This window comes from Drosophila sechellia, chromosome 2R (assembly GCF_004382195.2).
Source record: "Drosophila sechellia strain sech25 chromosome 2R, ASM438219v1, whole genome shotgun sequence".
In the NCBI taxonomy this organism is placed as follows: domain Eukaryota; kingdom Metazoa; phylum Arthropoda; class Insecta; order Diptera; family Drosophilidae; genus Drosophila; species Drosophila sechellia.
Window position 1 is genome coordinate 10,675,657 of NC_045950.1, and position 23,296 is coordinate 10,698,952.

Below are 23,296 nucleotides of genomic sequence, written 5' to 3' on the forward strand. Positions count from 1 at the left end.
AGTATCGATTAACCAAAAATAAAGAAATGACAAATAAACAAACAAGTTGCCCGCAGGGCTTTTAATTTGTGCAAACTCCTGCGAATAAATATTTATTTGGCATTTATTTGCCTTCTGTTACATTTGCTTGTCTATATTGGCCTGCTGCGCCTATCGTTGAATAAAGCATACACAAAGATACACCGAATAAACTGAAATCAAACAAAATTAAAGTTAGCTTCTCTTTTTGGTCGAAACTTGTTTGTCTTTGCTGAATATATATATATTTTTTGGTTTTTTTTCGTTTTGCTTGTTTTTCGAATTTGTCAAAGCAGCTTCATAACTTCGGCATTTGTTTTGGTTTTTTTTTTTATATTTTCAATTGCGTTGTAGCGACAGCTCCGAAGTTTGCCAACAATAATGACATCATCGTCAGCTTAAAGTTTGAAGTCATGGCAAATGACGTTATAAGATGATGAACGCCAAGAGCCAAATTGCTGCCGATTAAGCTGAAGAGGTGCTGAAGGAATCAAGGCGAATTTAATCGCAGATCAGAGCTTAGGTTGCTCAAAATAAAACGAATTTAACTTTGAAACAAATTTAAATGCTTTATTAGGCCATGAAAACTAAGCGAAATAAGATACAGTTGAAATTATTAGAACCAAAATAGAACATTCCCAAGGATATTATTCTATTTGCACAGAACATCTGAAATAAATAAATATTGAAATCCGTGAATTTTTCATCGGTTACTTTGCATATTTAGCAGCTTACTCCCCGCCATTTCCAACATAAAATCATTTGAATTCTCGCTAATCCAAAAACAAAGCCAAAGTATTGTGCAACCCGCGTATTTACACATCATCGCATAAGCCCCCCCAAAAAAACCATGCCCACTACGCTCCTGGAATCGCACTTAATTAACGTTGGTCAACAAGTTTAGATCGATAAATTTCTGTGCAAAAACACGTCCGAATGGCGCATATAAAATATATGGCCAAAAAAAACACAAAAGTAATATGTATAAAATGAATTCGGTTCGAAATTGGTTTAGCGATTTGTTGCCGTTTTTGTTTAATTGCCATAAGCCAAAAACCGCAAAAGGGTAAAATTGTTTGCGTATCGGCGTCGAGCGTGCTTCAATTTTTAAATATTTTTACGTGTCAGTGGAGGGATTCTTATTTTTCGATTTTCATAAAGTTTTGCGCCATAATTGAGTGGAGATGCGGAGTTATTTATGGCAATTAAAAGTGAAGTCAACTATACATACGCGTTCGCCATGTTGTACGTCTTTCGTATTTTGTTTGCTTAATTTTGCACTTTGCGACGTTTGTTAATTTTTAATCAACGAAAGTTGTAGGAGGAAGTTGATGTCAAGCATTTACATACCATTTTTTACTTCCTTTCTTTTTTTTATCTCATTTTTATCTCTGTGTTCATGTCTCTTTTAGCTACTTGCATAAGTTAATTTAGTGTTTGTCTTCGACGGAGTTTCGCCTTTTTCTCAATTTTTTTCTTTCTCTTTTTTGTTGTATTTTGGATGTTGAGTGTTTTGGGTGTCACTGAGTGCAACTTTTAGCCTGGCCAACAGAGAACTACATTTTATGTATGCAGCTGCCTTTGCACAGCTTGCAACTTTTAACCCGCTTGCCACGCCCACCCACACACACATACACTCACACCACATACACAGATGCAGCCAAGTTGAGAGACCCCAAGAAGTATGCTAAGAAAAATAGTATGCAGAAAACGAAACGGACGTTTTCTTATTGCTAGCCAAAGAACAGGAAACGAAAACTTTTGCAATGCCATCACCCAGCAGAATTGAATTTGTAAACATATATGCTTTTATGTAAGTCGCAGCGCAGTGTGTCTCCTAAATCTGATTAGCAAAAAAAAAACCTGTGAAGATACCTGAAGTACAAATAAATAGGTTAACCAAACTGTACCACATGTAAATCTTATATTATGAAACCTAACAATATGTTTTATATATTTTAAGCTCTAATCTCCTTTGGCAACAAGCATCTATGCTTTCGATGCTTTTAATTAAAATCTATCTCTGCTAAAAGTAAACTTTTCTGTTTTAAAGCTGCATTTTTCATTTGAAGCACAAACATTCATTAATCTCCTGCAAACTGCTAAAGTAACCCTTTGCCAAAAGCTTCAATTAAAAATATCTTAAAACAAAATAAACCCGTACGGCAGCAAAAAGGAGCTTTGACTTCGAGAGGCCAAAGGAAATTCTTGCAATTAATTGAAGCAAATTTCGCCAGACATGTAAACTGCACATTGCATAAAATATGTGCAAGTAAAGTGCATCGAGTGAAATGGTTGAATTCCATCCAAGTCAAGACAAATTTGCATGCAGGGCTGGTGAGCCCTTTAAAACTGGCATTTAAGCCAAATACTTGCAGGCCCGTTAGGCATCCACCTGTTTTATTTGCCTACATTATCCACTCCATTGGGTCCTGGGCCTCCAGCTGCTTGCAGCTACCTCAGTCACTCGATCCACTTAATCATCGCAAACGCACACATCTATGCATGAACTCGATGCGCTGATGCGATACGGAAATGAAGTTCTGGCTGCCTTCCTTTTCCGCCCACCTCACTTACTGACACATATATGCTGCTTAAGTAGCGCCAGCTGCGATTGTTGCTGCTGTTCCTGGTCCTTATGCTGCGATAAGTCTCCTGGCGACATCCAAATGCTGCCTGGCAGCCACGAATGATGGAAAAGAAAACCGGCAACCGAATAAGAGATTCCCCGGACATGTGTAGCCAAGCAAAGAGAATTACAGTGGGACCACCTGCTTAACCCACAGAGTAAACAATGCCTAACAATACCATCTTAAAATGTTAAAACTCTTATGTATTTTACAAACGAATGTGGTGTTATATATCGCTTTTATCTTAATTTCAACTCGCTTGTTAAATAGTCTGTAGCCAATTTCAACTGTAGCTTTATGCTGCTGCAGGCAACTTAAAAATGCTGGCTGTGGGGCATGGATCTAAGCCAATTAAACGCAGTTTGTTGGCCAATTATAATGTGGACGAGGGGGGTGGGAGGTGAACCATCTGTCTGGGCCAGGACCAAACATATACGCAGTGTGCAATGTGCATAATTGAATCGCAGGCATAGGCCATCTCTGTCTGTTAGGTGCCTCTCGCTCTCAATTATGCTGGCAGCGTCAACAGCATGAGATTGACTTAATTATGTCGCAGGACAACAAAACCCACCCATACACACACTCACACACAGAGAGATAATCACGCTCACACAGCGGGCTTAAAAGAAAGGGTTAAAACAAAGAGGGGAGGGGGGAGAGGGCGTAGGACCCAAAGAAGGAATTATAATTACAAAATATAAAGCAGGCACTTGAGACGCGTTGGCAGCCAGACAAGGAGCCAAGGATCGGCAGGACAAGCAGACTGCAGCGTAATCCTAGTTTGGTTAGTTTGCTTCCGCACCTGCCGTGTGGCGCTTAACGAGCGGGGCATCACCATGAAGCCATGATGGATGTAAGCAAAAAAAACAAAAAAAAACAGGCGAAAAACTAAATATTCTAAATCCTCAACGAAGTTAGGATGTCCTGGCTTTAGTTTAAGCTTATGAATATTGATAGTTTCGAAAACTGCAGATGGTTGCGGAAAAAAGTTTTATAAGCTTCCTAAAAATGATTCCTGAACTACTGGCATATTTTTTAACATTTTCTGATAAAAAGATTCTTTAAGTTAATTTACATGTTATTGTAAATATTTATATATGCCTTATATCTTAACTAACTTGTATCTAATACATATAGCGCTTAGCTTCGGCAGATATAGGGTATGCACTTCAAAGCATTGCCAACTGTCGATCTATCAGCCGTAATTGCGTCTAATTGTTGGTACCGCTCCCAAACGTCTCATTATGTCTTTTAGCCTGAATAGCAGTGGGATTCCGCCGGGAGATGATCGTCCATGCAAATGCAAATTCCACTAACCACACGCACAAAAGCGGAGCGTGCCAGACAGAAATAACACGAATGAACTGGAGTGGGTGGTAAACGGTGGCTGTTGGGTGCTCATGCCACCTGGGTTGTGCATAGTGAGTAGTGGATGGGTGGTGGGTGGTGGGTGGCACTTGCATAACGCACCGTCTTCTGTTTTCTGTCAGGTGCACGTGGCTGCACCTGTACTTGCATAACTCAACTCGAACAGCGCCCCAGCACTAAGCTCTTAGTTGGGGTCAGGCTTTGCAATTATAATTGCATTCAACCCGAACTGCAACCAAAACAGTGCCAAATGCAAAGTGCTGGGGGTCTTGGCGAGTTAACTGTGCGCGGCTGTGATGTCTAACTAATTTGGCACGGCATACTTTAAGGTGCGCTCACACTTTGAGCGACAAATTAACGCCGCGTTAATGGCACGCAAAGCCAAACGCCATCCCCTCGTATCTTCCCTCCTTTGACTAACACATGGAGTGCGAGAGGGAGACGGAGGGCCACTTCCGCCCACAGTGGTTACTGTGCGACTTCCGCTGCGCAGCGGAAACTGCGGTAACAGCGCTCGACATTCATATATGCGTGGATATGTCCACAGCTGAGCTCGGATTAATAGTTAACGATCAGAGTGCATATTTGTTATTTATTTATGCATTTAATAGTAAATAATGTTTAAATTCATAAAATAATATATTATCATATAGATACTACATCTTAAAACTTTGCCAAGGTAAAATATATTGATTTGTATGACCATTTCCACTCGATGCAATAACTCCTTAGCTCAAACAGATGGCTGCAGTTCAAGGATTTCACTTTCAGTACTCTTTTTTCGACGCGCGTTGTAAATCTGAATGGGGAAAACTGGCTGGTTGGGGAAAAGGGCACCATCTGCGCCAAGCGGAAAATTAGGCAACAACTCAGGCCCATTGAGTTATCACACTCAGCGGAGGACAAACCGAACGGATGGGGGAAAAACCGGGTCGGAACACCAGGGAATGGGAGTGGACCACTGGGAGGACTATTCAAAACGCAATTTGGCCCGCTCCTTGAACTGCACTCGAAATTCAGATCAGCAGCAAAGGCCTCGCGCTCCTCGTTGCTCTCCTCCTCATTAGGCAATCAATTGGCAATCACCACTTGAGCGTATCGACAAGCCATTAAACAAACGTTAACTGAGGCACTCCGTATCTTCCTTGCGTATCTTGCAGATCATACGCGAACGTTTGCCGGATTATCCGGTGCGGAGCAGCCTGGTTTGGAACAGCTCGCCGGGCGCCCTGCTCACGTTGCCCACCTTCGCCGACAGCTCAAGGTTGGTCCCACCCATATGTCTTGTTAAGCTTGTAGCTCAATCGATTATAACCACCACAAACTTCAGGTACATGCCATTTCTGCTGAACTCGATGGGTGCGGAGCCGCGTCACAACTACACGGCGGTTATCTACGTGCAGATTGGCGCCGCCCTGGGACCGAATGCAGCGCTCTACAAGCTAGTCAGGACCATCACGAAGAGCCAGTTCGTGGAGCGGGTATGTAAATACAGTGCAATCGCACGTTCAGCTTAATGCAATACACTTTGCCCTTTTCAGATCCTTGTCCTTTGGGCAGCCGATCGGCCGTTGCCGTTGAAGAAACGCTGGCCCCCCACCAGCCACATACCCTTGCACGTGATTTCCCTGGGGGGCAGCACGAGGAGTCAGGGAGCTGGACCCACAAGCCAGACGACTGAGGGACGACCGAGCATATCACAACGATTCCTGCCCTACGAAGAGATTCAGACGGATGCCGTTCTGTCGCTGGATGAAGATGCCATACTCAATACGGATGAACTGGACTTTGCCTACACGGTGTGGCGGGATTTTCCCGAGCGCATCGTTGGCTATCCGGCAAGAGCTCACTTCTGGGATGATTCCAAGGTGAATTGGGCGGAGGGGATTTAATTTTATTGAAATTACTTATTGCTATTTCTTGCAGAATGCCTGGGGTTATACGTCCAAGTGGACAAACTACTATTCGATTGTGCTAACTGGGGCGGCCTTCTACCACCGCTACTACAACTACTTGTACACCAATTGGCTGTCGTTGCTGCTACTTAAGACTGTACAGCAGTCCTCCAACTGCGAGGACATCCTAATGAACCTGCTGGTCTCGCACGTGACCAGGAAGCCGCCGATCAAGGTGACGCAGCGCAAAGGCTACAAGGATCGGGAGACGGGTCGTTCGCCATGGAACGATCCCGACCACTTTATCCAGCGCCAGAGCTGCTTGAATACCTTTGCGGCCGTTTTTGGGTAAGTTTTACTTTCTCAACAGCTACATGGAACTCCAAAGAATCCTTCCTATCTCAATTTCCAAAACGCATCCTTTTTCTTTTATATCCTTGCAGCTATATGCCGCTGATACGTTCCAATTTGCGCATGGATCCCATGCTGTATCGTGATCCAGTTTCCAATTTGCGCAAGAAATACCGCCAGATCGAGTTGGTCGGCAGCTAGCGATATGTGCATCCTGGCAATAGCTACAAGCGTTAATAGTACTGAATACATATACACCACACACCCACAGCTACACCAATACCAATACGAATTCGAACACAGAGAAACAGAAAAAAACACACACACACATACGTTTAGATGAAATGCTGTTTTTTTGACGCTGCCCAAGCGATGCAAGGACTATGTTAATTATTATTAGTAGCGAAAAGAAGGAACTTAGTTAGGAGCCAAAGGGCGCTTGTAAATGTATGTATGTGTACACCGATGTAAGCATACGGCATCCTTTGCAATTATATATGCAATGTGTATATATATAGACCTTAAATACGATTATGTGAATTAGCCTAGTTAACTGCAAGCGAAGCAAACGATTTTGCCATCTTTTTTGCTAATTTAAAATTAGCTGCGCTTAGCAAATTTTCTATATGCATACATATATATGTAAATTGATATATGTCTAGGAACATAAGTAGCCGATTTTTGTACTGTGTGAGTTGAGTTTTGTATGTGTAAATGTTTGTATGTCCTTGTTGTAACTCTCCGTGTATAGTTAGTGATTTATCAATGTGAACGTGTATGCGCAAGGCAAAGTCGTCTCAATTTCAGTTTTAAATTCCAACTTGAGGCTCCTCTAATTCCGTATAAGAAACACATCGACTGTATCTTCTTATTATCCGTGGCCATTATGGAACAGCAGCAGCAATTGCCACTGAAAAGCAACAGGAACCCTTTTCGGGCCATTCAGAAATAAGTGCACAAATCCGCCGAGGAGAAGCAATTAGCTAATGCTAAGTTTATGGTTTAAGTAGCTTTCCATTTTCAATTCGTTATGTGCAATTTTTTATTTGGACACCTCAGTTTTTAATTCATATCGTGGCCATTTACTGAAGTACGTAAATCAATTATCAATATGCAATCAACTTTTAACCACATGCGCATATCAAAAGAAGAGGCTTCTCCGAAGAGAAGCGTTTTTAGTTTAAGCAACCACAATTCTATACATATACTAGAGCTAAAGTATATTTCTATAACTATTTTTTACAACAAATATACACGATTGCAGATGAATTCAATACCTTTGTTTTATTAGTTGATTTTTAATTTGTATTTACTTTTTCGCATTGTCAATTTCCAAGTGCGAAGGGCAATAAGAGCTGAAAGCAATAACTAAGCTTCAACATATCAAATGAGTTTGGATTGACCAGAAGCATTTCAATATTTGTGCAATTCCTTATTCTATAAAAAATAAAACAGCCAAGTCATTTATAATCTGGCTTTATTTTCATGTATCCAAAGATGTCTGGAAACACATATATATTTTTAGGTTGACTGAATTGTTGGACTGCTATTTGTGTTTATCCTGGCCAGAAAAGTGGTTCTTAGGAGCCATGCTGCATACTTAGTGGGCAATCGATGGATGCCCAGACTCTCGAAACTCGAAACTCTTGACTGCCAAACGGCGAAATTGTTTAGCATTTATCAGTCGAATATGCTTATCGGCAATATGAATACACACGAATATGAATGGATGCTCTGCGAATGTCAAAACTGGACTGTGTCAGCGAGTCGAATGGACGGACGGACAGATGGACGGATGGACAGGGACGACAAATGCAATGAAATGTTCCCTATCCGCATGCACATAAATCAAACATTTCAAACAAACATTTTTGCCGTTGACTACGAATAATAATAATCAAAAATGCCAGTTATATGGATATGCATACCCGGAATGTGTGTGGCCCAAGGCGAAGGATATGCACAACACACACGCACACACACACATACACAGGATACTCATACATGCATACACTGCGACATATACATACGTATACATATAGGCAACTGTGGCAAGTTGAAATCGAATCAGATCAAATTTTGTACAGTGCGTTTTATTTTTTGTATCTGTGTGTAAAGGATTTTTGTATTATAACTCGTATATATAATTGTATTTGAGAATTTGTATTTGACACGAACAAAAACAAAAAACAGGTAAACAAAGACACAAGAACAGACAATTGCACTTTTTATACAGATTTAAAAACAAACAAACTATACATAGTGAAAGATCTAATCCAAGACAAAATCAAACCAAAACGAAACAAAACAAACAATACAAAACAACTTGACCAAAAATATTGAAAAGGCTCCTTGATCCCGCCCCGCCCACACAAATACGAAATGAAAACAAAAAACGGTGTATAAAAAAGGCCAAACACAAAAAGCCATTTATTAATAATAATAAAATATTTGCTGCCGCCTGCGAGATGGTAATTAAATTTATTGCATTAACATTAACACATGAAGCAGTGCAGAAATGAAAAACAAAAACCGAAAACCTGAAAACCCAACCAATCTTAATAAAATGAGAAAAAATTGAACTACGAATATGGATGTTGTGATACTATTGAAAACTGCATGTGCTCTCATTTGAATACATCAACTTTCAACCCTATCCTTCACTTTCCATGTCCTGGCATTCACCCATTTCCCTTCCTTTTTTATTTATTTCATTTGCGTTATAGGGATAATTGTGCATAATCAATTATTTTGCCACATTTAACTGGGCAAGCCATGCGTAAAAAATTACAAGGCGAATATATTCAATCAACTATTTGGATTTCGATGGGATGTGGGGATGTTCAATAAAATTAAATACATTCCATCAAATGGCAGAACAGAAAATGGGAAAACCTAACACATTGTAAAGTTAATTGGATTTTAAGGCAGTAAAGTTCTGTTAAATTGGGCTAACTAGATGAAAATGACATGTTAGTAATACTACAAATATCTATATTATTCATCATCCCAGTTATATACGAAAAATCCTACTATTCTTCACTAACTTGCCACCATTGAGACAATTTGCATAGAAAGGCTTGACAAAAACGACAATAAAATGTGAAGGAAAAGTTTTTGGATAAATGCAACGATACGAAATCCTATCATTTATGATTCTTACTGCATTTTACCAAACTATATCTACCGAAATATCATTTTGTAGAGCTCAAACTAGTAATATCTGTGTGCTGGCAGTGCTTCTGGAAAAACATATCTGAGCTTAAGATAGATACTCTGAAATGTATTCACTCATCTGGCCCATCAGCTTAATGCAAAATGCCCATTAATTCAATTGAAATCACTGCAAACAGGAATGTCACTTGGCAAATGAAATTATATGTATTTCTGTTTCTGTACATTTCCATAGGCAAATATGAGGTGATTGGCATGTTGCAGAAAAAATAATGTAAGTGCAAATCATTCATGAAAATATTTATTTGTGCCCCGACCATTTGTTTGTCCAAGGTAAATAATACTTGAAATTTGTACAGAAACCATAAGAAATCCGCGTTGAACAGCCATTAAATGTAAACCAATATATATATATATAGTGAATGTGCTTAATACTATTGCCTAGTAATGATTGTTAAAGCTTAAGACATACACCCACAGCCACACACACCACATAAGAACACTCACATGAACAAATGTAAATTACATAAATAAACCCATGGAAGCGAAAACGCAGTAAGCCTAAACCGTACATTATTGGCAAACATTGCAGCAGAAATATTATATATATGTATCTATATATATATATAAAACAACAAATGTGATTTTTGAATAAAAATTAAACTGAAACTCGAAACATTGTGTTGTGCATCTCCTTTCGAAATTAAGCTGCTAATGCATTTTCAATTTAGCAAGGTGCCACAGGATATTCCCCATCTAAACACATTTGCGTTAAAGTTTGCCCAAGGAATTAGCGGCAAACTTTTTTGGCATGCTGAAAATTTCGTTGCCGTAGAATGCGTCGCCATGTTTCTAGTTTGCCAAACTGCGAGGAAAAACTTAATTTACGTATACATAGCACTCCGAACTCTAAGCTGCTCTGGAAAATTATTAAATTGCACTGCCATCTCATGTCTGCAATGAAATTTCGCGGTTTGCATGCCTTTTTGCAGCCCGATGACGAAGCACTTACCAAATGAATTATTGCGGGGTCGGCTTGCCATAATTAAATCCATTATAGAATGCTTTTAGTATCAATTTCACTGGGAAATTGTGCTTTTGAGACACTAGCACAGGATCTGGAAGGAAAGAATGATCAATATTTCGTACTTATTAAGTTTGTAATAACTAAAAGGCAAATGTTAATCGTTGGTAAATATTTATTCTTTGCTAGATTAACAAAAATCTATAACTCTTCATAAAGCTTATGGTGCTTGGATTTTCAAAAAAAATCAGCTATTTTTTTATTGGACCCATTCTCCAGTGGTCCTTTGCCACATGGGGCACACCTTTTTTTCAGGGTTTAATTTAGCAGCACACAGGCGACCCTTGGCGGCGGTCACTTGCTTCCGCCAGGATGCCGTGCTGTTGACATTGCCAAGGTTGTTGTTGCATGTTGCAGCTGCAACTACAACACTCTCTGCGTGCGTGCGTGCGTAAGTGAGTGTGTGTGAGTGATGCTTTATGCAGGCAACAAAGAGACCGCCAGAGTGCCACGCCCCCACAACTACCCCCCACTCACTACCCCTGAAAATGCCATCCGAAAAAAAGCTGGCTCACATGGGACAACCTAAAAGTAGACAGCACATATGCTAGTTTCTTTTTGCAGCTGCAATATTTTGCATTAATTAGAAAGTGGGCCATGTTCCGGTCCTCTTTCAACGCCCCCAACCATGCCCCTCCCCCCGCCCCTTTGCCCGCTAAGTACTGCCAACTTGTGTGTGCGGTTTGGGCCATTCGCGTTGTTTGTCTGCAGAGCCGTTAAATTAGGCTTAAAGCAACCGGCGGCACAGCCAACTTCTGTGCATTGTTTTGTTAAATACTTTACGTAAATGGCCCGCTGGCTGTTTGCTTTGCGTAGTTTCTGCTAATTACGTAATACCCGCGGCCCAGTTGAGTGTTTTTCCCGGCCCCAATTTATGTTTTCAAATATTTTTCCTGTTCATTGAAGGGCATGAGTGTCACACGACCCTTTTTAATGCTTAATAAGTGCGTATTCACACTGCGTATGCTTAATAAAAATCCATTCACTTAAAATGTTCGAATTTAAAAAATATACTTAAATATTTCTGCTAATGCAATCAAAGGCCAGGCCGAAAAAGTCAGGAATTTATTGAATTTGTGTCCAAAAGTGCATGTCGAACTGGGTTTCGACTAATGGAAGTTATCCAGGAAAAAAATGCATGCATAAATTCATAGCACAAATGTCTGGTCGAATTCTATCACAAGTGTTTACGACTCGTTAACTAAACGATTTCGTACACAAACATGCAACAAATATTTGCAGAGATACGCCAAAAGCAACAACGACGACATCTGATGCTATTGTTTAGCAAAAATATGAAAATATCCAACACAATTTGAATCGGTGAAGCAGTCAACCTGCGACATCGTATCAGCAGGACCTGCAACAGAAGCCATAGCAATCAGGCAGCACAGCCCACATTCCTCAGATTTTTCATCTGGGAAAATGGTGTGGGGAAAAATTGGGGGAAATATATACGCAGCTTGCTCTGGCAGAAAACTAAAAACTTTTGCCAGGCATTTTGTACAGAAATATATATATAGAGAAATGTGGAGCAACAAGAAACAATTGGCTTTTATTGAAGTAAAATTTAATAAAGAAGTTTTCAATATGCTTTGGCAATATGTAAACAATCAACTCGGCTCCAAAAATCATAAATATTTTCATTACGACAATGCAACAAAGGCCAAAGTTTCGGCGACTTGAGGGTTTCTGCCTCGAGTGTCCTTGTTGTTGCTATTTTTCCACTTTCGAGTGCAGCTGCCAAAATTTCTCAATATGCACTCCACAAATATTTGTATAAATTTCAGTACAATTTGTGTTTTCATTAAAGGTCTTCGCTTACAAGTGTCGACTCGACTGCAAGATTTGTGTCAAATGTTCAGCTGACGAATTTATTGGTCGAAGGCAAAAATACTATCAGCACTTTAATGTCACCACAATCTGTAGCCTTTGGCCAGCAAACAGCTTGAAGCGACAGGTTAGAAAAGTTGGCCAAAAAGGTGCGAAGTCCAAGTGAATTCCAGCTGGTGAAATGAAAGTCGCAATTTATAGGCAACCGAGAAAAATCTGGTAATCTGAATTGATTTACAACATTGGCAGGAACATTTATGCATGAGCATCTAAGTCGCAGCTACTTTTTGGTTTGGATTTTTGAATGGCTTAATTTTAATTTATACCTACATAGGTTTAGTTTCAATCTTCATTTCAAAATTTATAGCAGCATAATTCGGAGCCCCCTGATATGATTTATAATACTGATAGACGCGAGCAATTAACAAAATTTCACCTGCCATGCCAGTGGCGGCGTCAACCTTTGTTGGGATTTTCCCGGCACTCGGCCAGGCTAATTTGTTTACAGCCAACTGGACCACACACATACAGACAAGCAGCATATAGGACAAACTAGGCCGACATTGCCATTTATAATAATTGAACAGCGACCCGCACAAAACCAAACTGCGAACCGTCGACGTTTGCAGGCATAAATTGATTAACTTCCTATTGGCCGGGTCAAAAGAAGCGCGATGGCAGCGGGGAAAGGCGGAGGACATGGCCACTCCAGTGGGGCGTCCATTTAAATGTGCTTTTGGTAATTCATAATTAACCGAAAATGATGTACGTCGCTGCAGCTAAATTTTTCTAAAACTAACACAAAAACTAGCACTGTATAATTTTCATTATTTTTTGTATTTGTTGTACTATGTTTTATGGGATTTTGAGATCTTTGAGATACATAATTTAAGCTTGAAAAATACATTTGATGCAGTACCAGCTGTTTATTTTGGCCAGTGCATTTTTGTAGGTCTGCCAGATTGGCGGCCGGCGAGGTCGATTTTGTGCTGGTAATCCGCGCAGGTCTACAAACAAATTACGATTTAAACTAATTAAAATACATAAATGTGGGGACATGATGCTGGAGCACTCGCCGCTCTCCCACAACTCTTGCATCCAAGTTAATTGCGGCCATTCCGGCAGAAGCCCATCCAGCGATCCACACAGACCGGAACTCCGCAACGGCGAGCAGAGTCACCGACTGACTCTCTGGCAAACTAACAACATCGGATTGGGATTCGGACTTGGAATCAGAATCGGATCCATACCATCCCATTCAGCCACCACCGGCAAAACAGCATATTGGGTAAGTGGGGAAATTACGGCAGCATTATGGTACATTATCTGCGCTGCAGACCCCAAAAACCCAGCGACAACTTCATTTGCCACAGGCGGGAGTGAGATGGCACGAGGGCGGGAAAGAGAGAGGTATAGAGAGTTGTGAAGCAGAGAAAAATTTATGTTTGACATTAACAGCAGTGCGGAATTCAATGAAAAACAAGAACGAGGGAGGGTCGAGATGTTTTAATAGATATCCAAAAAATCTGATCAAATTTGATAAAAACCATAAAAATGCATAGCTTAGTTTTTCTAAGGATTGGATACTTCAAGCAACTGTAGATACAACCAAAATCATTAATGTTTTAGTTTGCTGAAGAAGACTGCCCCAAGAATATGCTAGAAAGCTGACCAATTTGAGTGTATAATATAGACAGCCTCTAGACAATTTAATTAAACTTACACATGAGAGATGAATTCAGTCTGATTCTGCGGAATGCCGAGGCACAACCTATGCCTCACTGAGTGAGTAATAAGTAATTAGTGAATGTGAAAAAATAAAATAAATGCTGAAAAAACCATACAAATGTAAGAAAATAGGAAAGATACTCTAGTAACCCCCGATCCACCCTCGTTGGGACTCAATTGGTGGCCAATCGGGAGGGCTGCCTCTTGGGTTTTAGGGTCCAGATCGACATGTAGTTGAGAGGTCCGTTACCATGGCCATATAAACAACCTACCCAACGCTGCTTTCCACACTCATTTCGCTGCTGAATGGAATGGAATGGGATGGTTGGTATGTTGGTTGGTGGTGTCGCTGGTGTTTTGATCTATGGATGCATGAATGATTCGCTGCGCACCGCAGCAGCAAAAGCAACAACGGCGTAATGACACCAGAAAACAATTGAAATAATTCTAGCAGAAATTTTTGTTAGCTCAGCGACCCAGGGCAGCAGCTAACTTTATTCGTGGTGTGTGTTGCTTTTTTTTTGTGGCTCAGTTTTCATTTCAACACCGAGCGAACGAAAAGTTGCAGCGAAAAAACCGAAAATTCTGCGAAACATACATATCTATATATTTTGTGGTCGAAAAAAAGTGCATAAAAACGACGTACGATAATTAATAAATGCGCTTAAATGCGCCATGAACTATGCAAAAGTTATGTGCTAAAAGTGAGAGCTAAAAAGTGAGCGTTGCAACTGGCAATCATGTGGAATGCAATAAGGATTCAGCAGATTTTGCGGCTACTCCCGATCCTGATTCACCTGTCGCCATTCACTTCCGCCCAACAAACGCACATTAAGTTGGAGCAGGGCGATCTCATTGGGGTGAGGACATAACACTTTGGAAATAAATTACTTTAAAGCGCTAAAACTGGATCATTGCTTCCAGCTCAAGGTCTTTCCGGATGGGACACGTGGCGCTGTCTACGCCTTTCTGGGCATTCCCTACGCCCAGGCGCCCCTCAACGAACTACGATTTGCTGTAAGTAATGAAGGAACCTTGATCTCATTTTATTTAGGCATATATCTCTAAAATATATACTATTTGTTTTTAAACCCATTGAGGCTTATTGAGCTTACAATGAGTTCTTTTTAATTGGCCCACATTTGATTAGCAACGATTGAAGTTAGATATTTTCGTTTTCAGCCCGCCAAGCCGAGCTCCAGTTTCAACCGCACCCTCCAGGCCACCACCATGCAGCCGCTGTGCCCGCAGCTAGCGAACACCATCTATGACGAGAGCTCCGATGGCTCCATGCCCAGATCAGTGAGCACCGACGAGGATTGCCTTTACATGAACATTTGGACGCCGGAGTCGGGGATGCGGTACGGCAAGCTGCCCATAGTGGTCATTGTCACGGGTGAGGAGTTCGCCTACGACTGGCCCAGAAATCGCATCAATGGCTTGGATCTGGCCGGAGAGGGCATTGTGGTGGTCAGTGTCCAGTACCGAAATAATATCTACGGATGGCTGAGTCTGGGCGAACAGCATCGTAATGTGCCTGGAAATTATGGCCTAAGTGATGTTCAGATGGCACTGCGGTGGATTCGAAGGAATGCAGATGCCTTTGGCGGCAATCCAGAACACATAACTCTTTTGGGGCATGGGAGCGGAGGAGCCCCTCTGGCACTGGTTGCTACTTTGGAGGATACCAGCCAGGTTAAGCAACTGGTGCTCATGTCACCCGGTCCCATTATGAGAGCCTTGGGTCAGAATCACCAAAAGCGGATAGTGGAAACTGGTCAGGCGCTGGTACAGAAATTGGGCTGTCAATTTGAGGAGGCACAACGTCGCCAGTTGATGGGTTGTCTTAGGCGCAAGAGCCGGGAGGACTTGCTCCGTGCGTACGAAAGCGTTTATAACCATGGCAACGGGAGCTCCCAGCTGGGAGTAATACTACCCGAAGGATTGCCACTCGAACAACGCCTTCGTAACAAAACATTGCCCCCCGTACTGCTGGGCATCACCTCCAATGAAGGAGCCTTCCTGCAGGACTACTGGCTCGACGTGGCCAGGGAGGGTCAGGTGGCGCTACATAAGTACATCAATAACACATTGTTGCCGAATGTGATGCGAGCACTGGAGTCGGTGGGTGAGGAGAGCTCCACCCAACTGGCGGCCATTAGATGGAGGTACTTCAATGGCAAGGGAGAGGGAGTCAGCCACTTGCTGGCTGGAATGCAACGACTACTCTCGGAATCACTCTATGAGTTACCCTACTCACGAATCTTGGAGCTTTTAAATGGAACCACTACCTATGCCTATGTATTCGACCAATCCCACTCGATGGACATGCGAGGCAGAAGAAATCTTTTCGGAGGTGCCTCCCACAGCTCAGATCTGCCACTTCTTCTCGGTCCGAGTCTATTTCAGCAGATAGCCCGTCGAAGATTCAGTGGTGAGGAGGAGCAGCTATGTCGCAAAATAAGAGGAGCATTTGCGAACTTCATTAAAAATGGCAACCCCACTCCGGGGAGGATATACGACGGCTGGTTACCCTACAACAAGGAGAACCCATTCGTTTATAGCTTGGGAGAGCAAGCAAAGACGCCGCAGACAGGATCAGTCGATGAGGCAGAGGTGGACAAGCTACTTAGAGGGGAGGCAGGAGCTCCAGGGCTAGATAGAAGCTTATCGCGTAGCAACCGACACGATACCTATAGAGCAGCACCCTCCAATTCCTACACGGCCAGCAATCAACTGAATTCGGGCTACTCCAATCACTTGCAAAAGGTTTACGGATTCTGGCAGGTGTTAATGCCACTGGAAAGGGAGGATGACTTGAGGGGAGGAGGAGCTCTGGGCCAGCGGGTACGACTCTTGGAAGCGAGTGCCGATGCAGCACGCTACCGCCAGGGATTCTATGCGATGTTGGGATTAGTGTGCCTACTCCTTGCCTGCCTGTGCCTGTGCGTTTATCTACTCAAAAGAGACCCAAATGCAATGAGAAGACGCAGTGCATCCTCGGGATCAGCTTCCTACAGCTTATGACATAAGTGGTTTCGTTGGACGACCATCTTTGGGGGCCGGAAGGACGAGGTGCCATCCACCTCGGGCATTGCTAATGTCGAGTCCTGGCGCAAAGGTGGTCGTGCAACGAAACGGGAGCAGGATGGAAGCGGAGCAGCTGAATCTGGAGGTGGGGACGGTAATCTTGAGGGGGAGCGACGCGAACAGGTGCTCAACAAACATCGGACAAGACGTCCCCGGCAGTTGCAACCGTACGATTTCAAGATTACCCACCCTATTGGAGGAGCAGGAGTTGGAGCAGGATTCGGAACAGCAGCTGCAGGAGGTGTCAGAAATGGAGGAGGAACACGAGCTGGAACGGGTTCGGGATTTGGAGGTACACTTGGAACTGTTGAGGAACTCCTGGACCCTGTCGCCGGCCAATTCGAGCCGAGTGTGGCTGTTAGGAACTGGCAGTACCAGTTGACTTGTGATAAGTTCTGAAAGCAAACCAAAAAGTTTCATTGTAGTTTTGTATATGTACTTTTAACTTAAATGTTTACACTTCTCCGTGATTAAATAAACCAACATTTTACACGTTAAATGTATGTTTATTTAAAAAAATTTTAATTTATATTTAAACAAATTAACAAATTTTCGTCAGCAACTCAAAGGCACCAGTACCATTCCGAACCGGGAGTCCAACCATCAACCGACTCGACGGCGAGCTAAGCTCATCCGATCTGCCGAATCCAGCGGCGCTCTTGAGGAACTGCAAGCTGGACTCGAAGGACATCTGCTGCAGGGGCGACGAGGAGTGCTCCATGCCCTTGCGCGACAACGGCTGGAAGGTGCCGTCGAAGGTCATGTAATCGGCAATGAGCGACAGGTGGCGGCGATCCACAGTAATTCCATAGACCTTGAACACATTGCTCACTTCCTTAACGATCACTTGAGACGCTGCTTCGATGCCGTACGTCCTGGCAATCGCGTGGATGTCGTTGGAATAAAGGCGGTTCAGATCAAGAATCTTGTTGTGCTGGAACATCTCGCCAATGTTGATGCCGTCGGTCTTGAGGAGCTGTTCATCATCGGTGCCCTTGTAGATAATGGCCCGCTTGATGTGCTGCACCTGGTGGACCACACTCTTGCCCGCCAACTCCCGGATGATGGAGGTAAGATCGGGCTTCTGGTACCGCACACTCAGATTCAACTTGACCTGGCACCACAAATGATTCTCCTTGTCGTAGGAGTACCCTTTGACCATATCGTTGCTCAGCAACCTCTCCACCGCTTTGTCATCGCCATCATTATCATTACCATCCTGACCCTTTTCCTCGTCGTCCTCATCCTCCGCCTCGTCGTCATCGTCTGAAAATCAGTTGTTAGTATTAAAACCTCTAGGAAAATATAGAACTTTCAGCTTACCATTAGCATCATGGAGTTCCTCGACGTCATCTGGGTCGTCGTAGTCCTTCTCATCTGTTTTGCGTTGCTTAAGCTTTACTCCAGTTGCATCGTCATCGTCCTTTATAAAAAGTATATATGTAAATACAATTTCAAGTTTGGTTAGACATAACTTACGTTATCGTCTGATGAATCATCATCATTAGCCTTGCCCTTAGAACGGCCCACTTCATCGGCGTTGTCCAAATCGTTATCCTCATCTTTTTCAGCGTCCTTTTTGTCGTCTATTACAACTCTGAAATTACAAAAGATGTATTACTTAAAGTATTCGAGGACCTAGCGCTCGTTGTCTTACATTTTCGTTGTCTTAGATGCATTGGAAACCTTCAAGATGGCGCGAATCAGTTGTTTAAAAAAGGTCTGGTGCATATATTTGATTATATGTTTGGGTCGCACACCATAGTCCTCCTTATAGACCTCTCTGGGCAGGAATTGGAAGCGCATATCATACTCATAGGATCGCTCCGGGTCCAGAGTCAAACCAGTGCTAACGTTGACGTCTATATAAAGAAATTTTCATTATTGTATACGAAAACATTACATTTATGCACTCACATTCCAAAAGGTTTGCCAACGTCACTGAATTCAGATTTATGCGCAGCTTTTCCGCCTGATGTTGCTGACCAGGCTTTATGGGTATATCCATAGACGGCGTTTTGATGTTTGATGAGGCCAGCATGAGGATTTCTCGGAGTCGAGGAATACCCAGAGTCACGTTCATCTCACCACGACCCGCAAAATGGAAAGTGTTCAATGTCATCTGAGTCGAGGGTTCTCCTATCGATTGGGCTGCTATCAGACCTACTGGTTCACCTGGAGCCGCTAACGACTTAATTGTCTTAACTCGCATAATATCGGCTATAGTCTCCTTCAGTGCTGGCTTCCTCTTGGCATAATCGGTAATGAGTTTGCTCGTTCTTTCTGACACACTGCCATAGTAAAGATCCTGCTTGTATACAGCTACCGCGGGATCTGGACAACGGGCGTACTTCTTGCGGTATAAAGCCTTGTCCTCTGCATCGGCCTTTTTCCATAATTTTAGGAGGCCCTCATCAAAGCGCCGACGACCTGTTTTGCTATTAATCTCATTGGGTCGCTTCACCTCCACCTCCTCGCGGAGCTCCTCGGAGAAATGAGTGAAGGCGGCACGTAGCTTAGCTGGCTTTTTCTTCTGCCAGCTGCGGATATGCTTTTCGTGGCGCTGGACCTTGGCTAGCTGTTCCTCATCCTTCATCAATTGAAGATGAGTAGGGCGTAGAATTGCCGTGGCGTTCTGTGTAAGGAAGTCAGCGCAGAACTTATCGTTGAAAAACTTGGACTTTAGAATGTCTAAGCCATCCTCGCCATATAGGAACTGAACCACACTATTGTCACTATCGCGTACAGTGAGATCATAATGAACACTTAGGCCCTCCAGATGTTTAATAAGACAGCGCTGAAGATAACCGGAACGCGATGTTTTTACAGCAGTATCAATGAGACCCTACAATTTTATAAAGGTAAATAATAAATACAAGTAAAGAATTTTTGGAAATTATTCCCCACTTACTTCACGACCAGCCATGCAATGGAAGAAGAAGTCCTGCGGCTGAATGCCGGTCATAAAACGTCCATCGATAAAACCTCCAGACTTGGGCGAGGTTTCGAAGGAAGTAAAGCTGGGTAGAGACTTGCCGGATATCATCAAAGGCGGTCGCTTTCCTTCTAACTCAATTTGTCCGAGCAGACAGGAGATTTGCATTGTGTTCACCATGGATCCCTTGGCACCAGATAAAACCATCAATTGCAGATTGTTTGATGGAAACTTGGTAATCAGTCCTCTGGGCAGACAAGTACTAGAAAAAGAAAAAATGTTAATATCGCCTGTTGTTTCGTTTTGACTAAACTCACCTATTAATGTCATTTGTGTAGCTATCCAAGACTGATTTGTATTTACGATCCAAAAGCACTCGGAACTTCGAATCCTTTACATATGCCGCTTCCATTTTCTCAACCAGCTCATCGTGCGGCGGCTCATCTTCCAATTCTAGAGCAGCAGCTACTGCACTGTTTCCCACATTGCGACACTCGCGAATAATCTTCCTTCTCTTACGATCTGCTACGTCGGTAACCAGAATATCTTTGACACCCAAAGTAAAACCTTCTAGTTGCAGGAAGAAGGTAAATACTTTCGTGAAAGCGGTAAGCAGCAGAGTTGACACATCGCCGCCGTATAGCTCATACATGCAGTGAATCAATCCATACGTGGTGGCCCCATACTGCTGTTTATCCAGAACACCAACAAGCAGTTCTCCGTTTCTTATTTGCACTTGGCTTTCGCTTAGCTCGTTTCCTTCTGGATTTGTACCACAAATGGCCGGTCGTGGACGGGACACGTTCCAATTCTGAAAGTCACAGAAGTTGAGAAAAAGGTATATAATTTACTTTAAAAACATTACCTTTCCAGCAATCTTGGCAAATGAATCCAGATTAATTCTTTCGTATCCCTCGGGAATTATGTTGATGATAATGGTGGACAAGATCTGCTTTCCAGACCAAAGCACAGCTGGCTTTAAAATAGTCGGTGGCAGCAGCTTGATATCCTTTTTAAGTTGAGATAGTCCCTGGAACACCAATTGCTGGTAGTCTTCGCGATTGAAGAATCGTCCACGAATCGACAGCTTTACACCCGAAATCACGTGATCCTGAATGAGACCACCCAACGGTGTGCCGTCCTTGGGCACCAAATAGTTGCTGGCCACATTTACTAGGTTGTAAGCCTCCGCCCTCGCCACCTCACTCTGCGGATAGTGGGCATTCATTTCATCACCATCGAAATCGGCGTTGTACGCCTTGCAGTTTGAGTAGTGCAGACGAAAAGTTTTCTCACCATGCAAAATGCGAGCCTTGTGACCCATAATCGATGGCTTATGCAGCGAAGGCTGTCGGTTAAGCAGTAGGACGTCGCCATTGAGAACATGCCGATGAACGATCTTAATGCCATCCTTGGGATTCGACAAAAGTAGCTTGGCCAAACTCTCACGCTTGGAGGCGTTGTCCGCCGGTATATATGTGGTGAATCCGTTCTTGTCCTGTATATAATTCGCCCCGGGATGCACGTCCGGACCGTTCATAACCATTTTGCGCAGCTCTGTAACATTCCATTCGGTCACGGGCACGGGGTACGACAGCTTCTTCGCGAAAATATCAGGAATGCCAATCTCATCCACATTTATATTGGGATCCGGCGTAATGACAGTCCGAGCGGCGTAGTTAACACGTTTGCCCATCATATGGCTTCGAATGAGACCACTCTTCTTTTCAATGATTTGCTTCAGACCTTCACCAGATTTCATTTCTCGGGACATATTCACATCGAGGAGCACATCCACTGACATTTGAAGAGCCAACCAAGCCGCATACAATTTCTCATGGGCTGTTTCACCCTTTAGTGTTTGATAGGCGGCCTTAGCCTCTTCTGTGAGCTTCTCCTGGCCGCCCTTCATGTACTTCAGTACCACATTCAATACATGGTTGTTTTCAATGATGTTAATGTAGATGTCCGTTTGGGGATTTCCCTTTAGCATGTCACCGACCATGTTCAGTGGTCGAGCGCGCGGCGGCGTCACCGGAAGCGTGTCCATGAAGAACAGATCCACCGGCGAACGATCGCCCTGAGTGAATTCCGTGTTGCTTAGCCCTAAGACAGGCACTAGCAGCTTTAATAGTTCAGGGTAATTTGCGTATATCTGGCGCAGATAACGACGGCATTCGTCAGCGAAGATAACTTTATTCTGACCACCGGCTTCTGCGCCCGTGCCAACGCTGAAGAAGGAAAACAGGAGAAGTTATATTATAAATTATCTTGTGTTGTGTTAGACTACTTACCGTTCTTTAATATCTGCCAAGGTCACGTAGAATACCAGCCTACGATGCATATAACGCACGAAACGCATAGACTTGTTACAGTGCCTGCACTTCTTGCCCAGTCGCTGCAGTGCCGAATGCGTAATGGCCGTGCGCAGTGAGCAACTCGTCTTAGTGGAGTTGCTGGAGTTCTTCTCATTCTTTTCCAGCAGACTATACATGGCAGCAATGTGTGGGTGCACCATATCGCCGTTTTTGATGGCCACCAGATTGTCGGTGTTTTGGCACACAGTTTCTGATTTAAAGAGTTCCAACTCCTGCGCTTCGATGATGTAGCCCGCGTCGATTAGGCGCAGCTGTAACATAATTATCTCACGTTCGTGATCTGCAATAGAGGAGCGCTGTTAGCCATTCATGATAATAAAAGTTAGTTACCCTTCATCTGGAGCTTGTAGCAGTGCAAACAGAATATGCAGAGAAGTCGCTGCACGAACTTAATGAAGAAGGGATTGTAGACGGGCGTGCCTAGCTCTATGTGGCCCATATGGCCCGGACAGTCCTGCAACTTAAGACACGTCCCACAGGGATCCATGCATCGGCCGTAGGAGCCCATTCGGATGTCGTATAGACCACCGGGTATCGCGTGTCCCAGTGCATCGAACGTGATGCCAGTTATCACCTTTACCACGCTCAGTTTGCGGATCTCCTGGTCCGTGAACACGGCGAATTCCAGGTCCGAGGGGAACATGTGCACGTCCATCGCGCGTTTCGAACCCATTTTGCCTTACTTAAGCCACGATTCCTATAAAAACTCGAGTAAAAGATGAGCCCAACAGCCGAGCACGTGTGTGGCTATTAGAGGTGGAACCGTAACGATTTTAACGTTCAATCTGCTTATCGAAAATATCTATCGGTCT

At 43.2% G+C, this 23,296-nt stretch overlaps 3 protein-coding genes across 4 annotated transcripts in view; 2 read left to right on the forward strand and 1 right to left on the reverse strand.

Annotated features, from left to right (window-relative positions):
- The window catches only part of LOC6609157 (exostosin-1), a 64,795-nt gene extending 57,259 nt beyond the window's left edge, over window positions 1–7,536 (forward strand). Inside the window, exons 6-10 of the mRNA XM_002033823.2 lie at window positions 5,177–5,280; window positions 5,347–5,497; window positions 5,558–5,884; window positions 5,943–6,259; window positions 6,355–7,536. Of these exons, the coding sequence (XP_002033859.1) occupies window positions 5,177–5,280; window positions 5,347–5,497; window positions 5,558–5,884; window positions 5,943–6,259; window positions 6,355–6,463 (1,008 nt within the window). The 3' untranslated portion in view covers window positions 6,464–7,536. The remainder of the gene's footprint in view (window positions 1–5,176; window positions 5,281–5,346; window positions 5,498–5,557; window positions 5,885–5,942; window positions 6,260–6,354) is intronic.
- Window positions 7,537–14,123: 6,587 nt separating this feature from the next.
- On the forward strand, window positions 14,124–17,670 carry LOC6609161 (liver carboxylesterase 2). Of its 2 annotated transcripts, none has more exons than XM_032716088.1 (4): window positions 14,124–14,138; window positions 14,614–14,941; window positions 15,006–15,098; window positions 15,264–17,670. In XM_032716088.1, the coding sequence occupies exons 2-4, from the start codon at window positions 14,822–14,824 to the stop codon at window positions 17,106–17,108; spliced, it is 2,058 nt and encodes a 685-aa protein (XP_032571979.1). In that variant the 5' UTR covers window positions 14,124–14,138; window positions 14,614–14,821; the 3' UTR covers window positions 17,109–17,670. The 2 variants fall into 2 exon arrangements, with proteins under 2 accessions (XP_032571979.1, XP_002033863.1); XM_002033827.2 differs by having other exon boundaries at window positions 14,131–14,201.
- Window positions 17,664–23,241, reverse strand: LOC6609162 (DNA-directed RNA polymerase I subunit RPA1). Its single transcript, XM_032716086.1, has 10 exons — window positions 22,815–23,241; window positions 22,401–22,764; window positions 20,972–22,337; window positions 20,424–20,917; window positions 20,083–20,368; window positions 19,089–20,016; window positions 18,829–19,033; window positions 18,651–18,768; window positions 18,495–18,594; window positions 17,664–18,437 (listed from the first exon to the last, which is right to left on the reverse strand). The coding sequence occupies exons 1-10, from the start codon at window positions 23,155–23,157 to the stop codon at window positions 17,713–17,715; spliced, it is 4,929 nt and encodes a 1,642-aa protein (XP_032571977.1). The 5' UTR covers window positions 23,158–23,241; the 3' UTR covers window positions 17,664–17,712.
- Window positions 23,242–23,296: the final 55 nt, after the last annotated feature.